This window comes from Trachurus trachurus (assembly GCF_905171665.1).
Source record: "Trachurus trachurus genome assembly, chromosome: 1".
Classification (NCBI taxonomy): Eukaryota; Metazoa; Chordata; class Actinopteri; order Carangiformes; family Carangidae; genus Trachurus; species Trachurus trachurus.
The window spans coordinates 33,196,738-33,206,446 of NC_139891.1; the positions used below are offsets into that span (position 1 = coordinate 33,196,738).

Here is a 9,709-nt window from a genome sequence, read left to right on the forward strand (position 1 = left end):
GAAGTGGAGATTTCGGGCTCAGACTGTGAGGAAAAACTAATTTTGAGAAAACGGCCTTTAAAGACTTGTACTGTAAAACTCCTATATTGTTAATGTCAATTATACTTTTACGATTGGTTGCGGATACGGAGGAAATGGTCATTTTTGGAGCCTACATCATTGCTCAGGAGAGAGAGAGCTTTACAATGATACCTGACATGACATGGCTCAGACAACAGTAGCATGTCAACTTTTTGTAAATTTAGGAGAAAATCTACTGACGTAAGAGACAAAATGAAGTAAAATAAAAACCTAAATGTGGATTTTCTACCATTTCTTTTGACTTTTCTGAGAGAATACATGTCAAAACAGAAAAATAGCCCAAAATCTCAAAATTAATCAGTGCATGAAAACACAGTGTTTCTGCCTGTATGTGAATCGCCTTTAAAAAACAATTATCCTTCAGACTAGCTAATAATCACTTCTTCCGCTGCCCTCATCCTCTACTGTTACCCACAATCCCCCTGTGGCCTTCCCTGCCCGCCGTGCATGGGCCTGGATGTTGCTGTAATTACATGTGAACGGGTTTGGGAAACAACTGTTCTGAACAATTAACGCGCGGAGGAAAAACAGCAATTGGTGCTTTGGCAAATACCCACGAGCCATTGGTCACACAACAACTCTGAAATCTGTTTCCTGTGTGAGTGTGTGTGTGTGTGTGTGTGTGTGTGTTTTACAGGACAATAACATTTTTTTTCCTTCTGTTTCTCAGCCCTCACTGTGCGTAATGAGCTCATTAACTGGGGCCAATTAGGCTGCACGAGCTGAGGACAAGAGGAGACAGACTGCGGCTCATTATTGTTAATTGATTAATGATTTGATCGGAACTTAAGTTTCTCAGCACAAAAACAATAATAATATTTTTAAAAAAAAACTAAATTTCTGAACAGAAAAACTGGAACAAGAGAAGTTTCTTTTGTTTATTATGAAATGTATTATTATTATATTTCCCTCCATTTATTTCCTGACATCCTTATTAATTAGTCAAATAAATTTCTTTCTTTTTTAATGATAGGCAATTTACTTTTTTTTTAATAATCGGTATCAGCTACTAAATGCGCCTTTATATATATATTTTTTTTTAAAAACCCCACAAAAATCCTGAGCTGGAGCAGATTTTATTTTATTCTAATAACCATTAGAATTAAAATAATTATATTTAGAATAATAAAGCTGATAATAGGCTACAGTCTCTCTGTGTGGTTTGTTAACTTCCCTCTCGGTGCAGGATCAGACTGTTACCTGAGAGAATAACGCCGGTCTGGGGCTGAAATAACACCCTCACACTGAAATAATAGCCCCCCCTCCTTCTCTCCTCCTTCCCTTCTCTCCCTTCTCTGTCTCCAGCCTTTAAAACTCTCCCGTCCATTTCCCCCTTTGCATTGCAGCTCTTCTGGGGAGGGGGGAATAAATGGTGAAACTTGTAGCAATAATACCCTCTTCTTTCACACGGACGCCTCCCCGCTGCCTTCACTTCACCTCCAGCCCCGGCCCCGGCTGCTGCTGCTGCTTCCCGGGCAGTCCGAGCCCCCTTTTCCCCTCCGCGCTGCATGGGGACACAAATGAAACACAAGCCTCCTGAAGGGCGAACAAAAGTGACCACATTTTTTCCTCCGTGTTCCCCCCTCTTCTATAGCGCTGCACAGTGTATATAGCCCCCGCTGCCCTGCCTGCCTGCCTGTGCGCTCTCAAATGGGAATATTAGGACGTCAATCTCTTGGCCCCTGTGCGCCTTTGTCTTTGCTGAGTGGCCGGCTCTGCCTACCACACACCTTTTGTCCGACAATCCAATAAGAGCCATTATTCCCGCTCCCCCGGCCCCGGCTGCAGCTCGCTCTTCAGGGGTATTTTAGGTGCTTAATCGCGTCCCTTTTAAGGACCTCAAATGGAGAATAACTTCCTCCTTTCACGTCGCCTGGCACCGGGACAAAGAGTTCCTGCATGGCCCGTTCCTCCTCCTCCTCCTTCTCCTTCTCCTCCTCCAGCAGCAGCAACTAAAAAATCTTTCCTTAATATATCTATGAGCAACAAATTCACAGGGAGTGAAGCGATTATTTATCAGTAATCTTATTATCTGTGACGGTGTTTGAGTGGGTGAAGGTGTCACAATCAAAACGCAGCGCGGATATTAAATTCTTGGATTTATTATTTGAATAGATGTGAAATAGACTAAAACAATTCTCTGTTGAACCAAAAAAAAAGAAACAATTCAGATTTCAAATCTCTCCATAGACTAAAAATATAGCATGTTAAAAACAAACATAAAAAAAACAACAACAAAAAACAGTCCGGATGAGGAGCACCGACCTTTGCTCGGACCTCCTCCCCGCTTTAGGCGCACTGATTTGGGGCTGAAACAGGTGAAGCAGCCGCAGGTGAATCCAGACTTGAACCGGTTTTATAACTCAGTGCTTCTGAGACAAAATGTCTTTTTAAAAGGTTTGTGAGAAGCTCCATTAGAAAAAGGAAAGAAAAGCGACACCAGTTCTTGTTCTGGCTGTGAGGTGAGGTGAGGTTGCACTGCAAAAACTCAAAATCTTACCAAGAATAGGTTGTCTTATTTCGAGTCAAAATGTCATTTCTAGTCAAAACAAATCTCATTATACCTAAAATATGTATATTTATACATATACATACAGTTATACATAAAAAGTAGCTTGTTTTTAACACTTTTTATATTACTTATTTCAAGCCTATTTTCACTTGAAATAGTGGAGCAAGTTTTTCTTTCTTATTACAAGCACAAAAAACTTCCTTTCACTGGCAGATTTTTCTACTTATTTCAAGTGAAAATTAGTTTGAAACAGGTGAAAATTATCTAAAAAGAGTCTTATTCTAAGCAGAAAGAGATTAGTTTTGACTAGAAATGAGACATTTTGACAAGAAATAAGACAAATATTCTTGCAAAGAGTTTGAGTTTTTGCAGTGTAGGTGGATGGGGGGGTGCCAAGAATATTTGTCTTATTAGTCAAAATTTCATTTCTAGTCAAAACAAATCTCATTATACCTAAAGTATGTTTTGTTTTTGTTTGTTTTTTTGCTTATCTCAAGCCTATTTTTAGAAAAAATCTGATAGTGGAGTTTTTCTGAAAGTTTTCTTTCTTATTACAAGCACAAAAAACTTCTCTTTCACTTCTCTTGAAACAAGTGGAAATGATCTAAAAACAAGTCAATTTTTAGGTGATGAGTCTTATTTCAAGCGGAAAGAGCTTAGTTTTGACTAGAAATGAGACATTTTGATAAGAAATAAGACAAATATTCTTGCAAAGATTTTGAGTTTTTGCAGTGTAGGGGGGGTGGGGGGGTGCCAAGAATATTTGTCTTATTTCTAGTTAAAATGTCATTTCTAGTCAAAACAAATCTCATTATACCTAAAATATGTATATTTATACATATAGGCTACATAGTTATACATAAAAAGTAGCTTGTTTTTAACACTTTTTTTTTTTAACTTCTTTCAAGCTTATTTTCACTTGAAATAGAAAAATCTGATAGTGGATCAAGTTTTTCTTTCTTATTACAAGCACAAAATACTTGCTTTCACTTCTCTTGAAACAAATGATCTAAAAACAAGTCAATTTTTAGGTGAAGAGTCTCATTTTAAGTGGAAAAAGATTAGTTTTGACAAGAAATTAGACATTTTGATAAGAAATAAGACAATTATTCTTGGAAAGATTTTGAGTTTTTGCAGTGTAGGGGAGTGGGAAGGGGGGTGGGGGGGTGCTACCAGGCGCGGATCCCCTGCAGAGAGCCCTGGCACGACGTGACCGCCGCTGTCCCCTGGTGCGTCTGCGCCGGAGCGGAGCCTCCTCCTCCTCCACCTCCTCCTCCTCCTACACCTCCTCCTCCGCCTCCGCCTCCGAGGCCGCTCACGTTTCCCAAGTTCATGTTCATGAAGGCGTTGGGGGGCGGCGGCGCGGCGGGGATGCTGGTGTAGGTGCAGCTGTAGTTGGAGTTAGAGTAGCCCGGGCTGCTGCTGTAGCCGTAGGCCGCCGCCGGGTATCCGTTATAGGTGTAGGGGCTGGAGGCGTAGGGAGCAGCGGCAGCAGCAGCGGCCGTAGAGGCGGTGCTGCTGTAGCTCTGCGCGCCGCCGCCTAGACACGGCTTCCCGTCGCGCACCAGCACCGGCACCGCCACGCGCCGCGGCGGAGGAGGAGGAGGGGGCGCGTGGTGGAGGAGGTGGTGGTGGTGGTGTAGTTGCCCCCCTCCTGCCCCTCCGACCACCGCCGCCGCCTCCAGGGACTTGTCCTGCCGCTGCCGCTTGCACTTGTACCTGCGGTTCTGGAACCAGATCTTCACCTGGTTGGACGTCAGCTTCAGCGTGGAGGCCAGGTGCTCGCGCTCCGGCGCCGACAGGTAGCGCTGCTGCTTGAAGCGCCGCTCGAGCTCGAACACCTGCGCCTGGGAGAACAGCACGCGGGGCCTCCGTCGGCTGCGCTGCTTCGTCGTCGCCATCGCCGCCGCCGCCACCGGTCGGTCGCGGTCCGAGTCCGGTTCTCCTCCCGCCGCCTCCTCCCGGCCCAGCAGACAGCAGCTCTCTGCGTCAGGGGGGGAAACACACACAGCGTTAAAACGTGTCTTTGTGCGTAAAAACAAGTTTAAAACAGCAGCAACAACTCTAACAGTTATAAAATATAGGCTAAATACAATCTGAATAAAAAGGAGCAGGGCCGTTGCTAGGAGTTCTGGGCCCCCTGAAAGAACACTAAAGTGGGCCCCTTCCCCCTGACTTTTCCACTTTTTCTCATACGTAGCCTATGTATTATTGTTTTGATGCTAATGCAGCATTACTATGAGTATTAGTCAGGGTCTTATGCAGAATAATTCAGTCAGACAAAGCTTAGACTACTGGGGTTTTTTGTGGGCCCCACTGGACGCTGGGCCCCTAGACCTTTCTCCCCTATACAACGGTCTTGACCATCAGCGCTCGTCTTTGTGTGTAAAAACAAGTTTAAAACAGCAGCAACAACTCTTCAACATTTATAAAATATATATATATATAAAATATAAATAAAATCTGAATAAAAACGAGCAGGGCCGTTGCTAGGAGTTCTGGGCCCCCTGAAAGTATACTAAAGTGGGCCCCTTCCCCCTGACTTTTCCACTTTTTTTTCATAGACTATATGTATTATAATTTCTTGTAGTTTGTTTTGATGCTAATGCAGCATTACTATGAGTATTAGTCAGGGTCTTATGCAGAATAATTCAGTCAGACAAAGATTAGACTACTGGGGTTTTTTGTGGGCCCCACTGGACGCTGGGCCCCTAGAATTTCATCACTTTTCTCCCCTACACAACGGTCCTGACCATCATCGCTCGTCTTTGTGCATAAAAACAAGCTTAAAACAGCAGCAACAACTCTTCAACATTTAAAAAATATATAAAATATAAACGCAGTGAAATCAAATCTGAATAAAAACGAGCAGGGCTGTTGCTAGGAATTCTGGGCCCCTTCCCCCTGACTTTTCTACTTTTTTTTCATAGACTACTTAGTATTATCATTTCTTGTTTAGCCTACTTTGGTTTGATGCTAATGCAGCATTACTATGAGTATTAGTCAGAGTCTTATGCAGAATAATTCAGTCATACAAAGATTAGACTACTGGGTTTTTTTTGTGGACTCTAAAATTATCATCACCTTTCCCCCCTATACACAATGGTCCTGACCATCAGCGCTCGTCTTTGTGCGTAAAAACAAGTTTAAAACAGCAGCAAGAACGCGTCAACATTTATAAAAAATAAAATAAAATATAAACCCAGTGAAATAAAATCTGAAATAATCTGAATAAAAACGAGACAATAGACTATAAAACACAGCCAGAAGCTGAGCCATAAAACACGAACAAGGCGAAAATATAAAACTATCTGACTGGTGCGTAAAAACTGAGTGTGAGTGTGAGTCTGTGTCTCTGTGTGTTTTAATCAGCGCTGCGGCTCCGTCTCATTTCTTTTCCAGGCCTCTTTAAACTTTATGATCCACACATCATAACACGTCTCCGCGGCGCGACTCAAAGCGCTATAGGAGTTAGTGTTTGACATGTGGAAACTTTACAGGATCAGTCTCAGTCCAACACCGGCTCTCATCACCGATGTGTGTGTGTTTTTTCTTTTTTTTGTGTGTGTGTTTTTTTTTTTTACCGGGATCGTTTAAAATACAAAACACGAAGCCCAAACTGTTTTCACTTTATTAAGTCTGAATTTTATTCTATTTTATAATTATTATTATTAATTTAGCTGGATTTTTCATTTCTTTTTTTCTATTGAAGGTCAAATAACCAGAAATAAAAACATCCATGACTCAAACAGCAGCGAAGGAGCACTGGGTGTGTTGTGTTTTCTCCTGGTGCGTTCACGGCCCACACACCAACCGCTCTGTATTGACCCATTAATTAATTATAATTATATATAAAATATTATTTGTGGTAATTTAATTCCATAAATTTGAGCCACATTTCGCGTCACAAAGGAAATTAACGCTGCTCCGGTTTTGTTTGAGGTCACAGGTCACGTTGTTATTGTGGCTCATCATGCAAATCCTGGTGTGTGTCGGTCTGTGTGTGTCGCTATAAATCTGCAGTGTGTGTAGCTACTTCAAGGTTCCCATTCTTTTCTTGAAATCATTTTCCAGGACATTTTCAGCGGCTATACTATATGTTATTACACATCCTCTGTCCCGTTCATGCTTTTGGAGAAGTGTAACTTCTTATCGACAGTTGTACCTTATTTTGTACATTTTTGTTTCTACGTTTCTTCCTGTCTGGTTTAAAGATGTGCAGCAGTCTGTAGCTCTATAAATTATGCATGCAATAATCTCTTACAGTACAGTTACATGCTTAGAAATTCCTATGAATGTATCATAGAACAACACAAACATGGGGCCCAATACTGGAAACACTCATCAATTCAAAGTCTCTTAGTTTTCTCACTAGGCACTTTAAAAAAAAAGAAAAAAAAGAAAGAAAGAAAAGAAATCCTTAGTGAGGTCTGAAAACGTCAAACAAAAACTCTGGTAGCTGATGTGGTAAATAATAACTGAAGCTTTTCCAGGACATTTGGACTTTTTTTTCTCATTTTCCATGCGTTTACATTGTCTCAAGCTTCTTTTGTTGCCTTTTTTCCTTTTTTATTCTGTAGTTTTTCTCTCTCTCTTTTGTTTTGTTACAGAAGCAGCTCGTAGCCTACTACTCACTGCTGTCGTGCTCCTCCAGCTCCAGCTCCAGCTCGGCGGCCTCCAGCTTACTGGCTCCTCCGCTGAGGTAGGCCAGGTTGTTGTCCTCTCCGTCCGAGAACGACGGGCTGTCCCGGGCCAGCATGCAGGACGGCGGAGACTGGAAGAGTCTCTGCTGGGAAGGAGCAAGAGGAGCAGGAGAAGGAAGAGGAGGAGGAGGAGGAGAGCGCTGCTGGAGCTCCAAGGCCCCGGCTTGTTGCTGCTGCTGCTGCTGCTGCTCCAGCTTGAGGATATCCTTGACAGAAAACGGCGTGGAGGTGAGCGGGCTCTGCAGCATCATGTCATCCAGCTGCTGCTGCTGCTCCGCCGCTGCAGCATCGAGGAAACGACGAAGTCCTCCGAGTAACATGCACCCAAACCCCGCTGCAAACCCCAAACCCCTCTTCTGCTGCTGCTGCTGCGTCTTCCCTCTTCCCTCCTAACAAACAACTGAGCCAAACGTCGACAGCTCCGGCCCCGGCTGCGTGGAGCCTCTGCTGGGATGCCTCATCGCCGTGAGTCGCTTCTATCCCCCCAAAAAACACACAGTAGTAGCCTATAGTCCCGGGTCCCAGGTCTCTCCCCTGTCTCAGTCTGACAGAGATTCAGTCCGGCTTTGTAAAAAAAAAGTGGAGTTTGGGCCGAGGAGGGAGCGCCTCTGATGTCAGGGGGAGGGGTGTGTGTGTGTCTCTGCGTGTGTGTGTGTGTGAAATGGAAAGTCCGTGCGGGCTGGAAAGTAGCAGGGAGAAGGGAGAAGGTTAGAGAGGAGGGTGGAGCGTGTGTGCGTGACGTTACGTGAGCTCACACACCGGGTTTGATTCGGGTTTTGAGCAGACCTTTTTTTTTTTTTTTTTTACGCACGAGCCAGCTCAGCGTGTGCACGTGTATGCGTTGTTGTTGTTGTCTTTGTTGTTGTTGTACCAGGCGACCAAACCGTGCGCAGGTTTCGTGCGTAAAAGAAAAAACAAAAACAAATCAAATCTCTTCGCTCCACGGGAGAGAGGCGCGCGAGGCGGTGCGGCGCGTGCTGTGGCGCGTCAAGGTCAACGGTCAGGTCACAGGCCTTGTTAGACTCAGGGAGGGAGAAGAGGGGGGGGGGGGGGGTCTTGAACTTGTTCACTTCACCCTGTGCATTGTGGGTAAATCAGAAGCAGTGGAGTTGGTGGTTTTAGAGACAACAACCTGGTTCTGCTCCTGTTCCTGTTAATGAACTTTATTTTATTTGTAAGTTTATGTAGACATAAGTATTGTGGGTAACACTTTACAATAAGGGTCCCTTAATTAACGTTAGTTAGTACATTATTAAGCATTAATTAACTGTTTACAGATATATTAATCATTGTTATGTATTACTTAGGATTAGGAAACACATTAATTAATGTAGCCTATTTGTAAGCAGTTAATTAGGGCCACGGGCCGTCGCACCGGGCACTGGTCCCACAGCTATGAAACAGCTGCAGGGACCAGTGCGACGTAAGTCACGAAAAACTGCGCAAAATTTTGCATTGAAGTCAATGGGACGGGCAAACAAAAAAGAGTCATTGGAAATCATTGGAGTTTAACAAACGTCTACTGCTCAGGCATACTTTCACCTAGAGACTTCATTTAAACTTTAAACAGTAGACACAGGTCTTGTGTATTGGTGTATTACTCCACGTTTTGATAGGTCATATAGTTTTTGATCAATCCCTGATCAATGACCATGATCATTTTTGGAGAAATTATGAGATTGTAATGGGTGTGTATTGGACGGAATGTTCGTGTCAGAGTGGGTGACATCATCGGTTAGAGTGGGAGAGAGGCCAGAAAAACACTCGGACCGGCCACAATTTACACTCTACACACATATTTTTTTCAGAAAATTGTAGACAAACTTGTTCTGTCTCTCACCATGTGCTCAAAATATCAGAGAGACTTACAGAATTTACAGAATCAGCCTCTGAGTGCGGCCACGTCTGTCTCTGCTCCTCATTGACTCCAATATAAATATTTTCTGAGAGAAGCAGAACGGCCTGATGTTTTAAAACTGCCAGCGTCGCCAAAATATTTACTGTAGAAACACCAAATCGTACCAAATTGTTCAGGAAGTCCTTACAGCACCGTTGATCTGTGTTTTGTTCTGATAGGAGTTACCGTTTTGTCACCGTAAGCCTTTTGCGAGACCGGTGCAGAGGCAGAAAATCACTCTTTTTCTCAACGTTTCTGTCTGTCTCAGCTCAAGTTGCCGTGGTAACCTCTGGTTCTCCGGCCAGAGCTCGTTAACTTCATAAACAATCCACCTGGCGCTCGTTTAAATGTTTATAAACACCGACACAGCTAAATCAGACTGACACAGGATGCAGCTCATAACATGTGTCAAGTCAGTCACACACACACACAGACTCTAGAACACACAGGTAACATACAAATGCATACATACACTCCTCTCCTACACTCTAACACACACAGGTAACTTCATGTGAT

General features: G+C 43.5%; 1 protein-coding gene across 1 annotated transcript; it reads right to left on the reverse strand.

Annotated features, from left to right (window-relative positions):
• Positions 1 to 3,762: 3,762 nt before the first annotated feature.
• Positions 3,763 to 7,616, reverse strand: LOC310990095 (homeobox protein Nkx-2.5-like; the record flags this gene model as incomplete). Its single annotated transcript, XM_083977335.1, has 3 exons — positions 3,763 to 3,828; positions 3,877 to 4,577; positions 7,229 to 7,616. 3 exons carry the CDS (start codon positions 7,614 to 7,616, stop codon positions 3,763 to 3,765), a joined length of 1,155 nt encoding a protein of 384 aa, XP_083833461.1.
• Between the last annotated feature and the right edge of the window lie 2,093 nt (positions 7,617 to 9,709).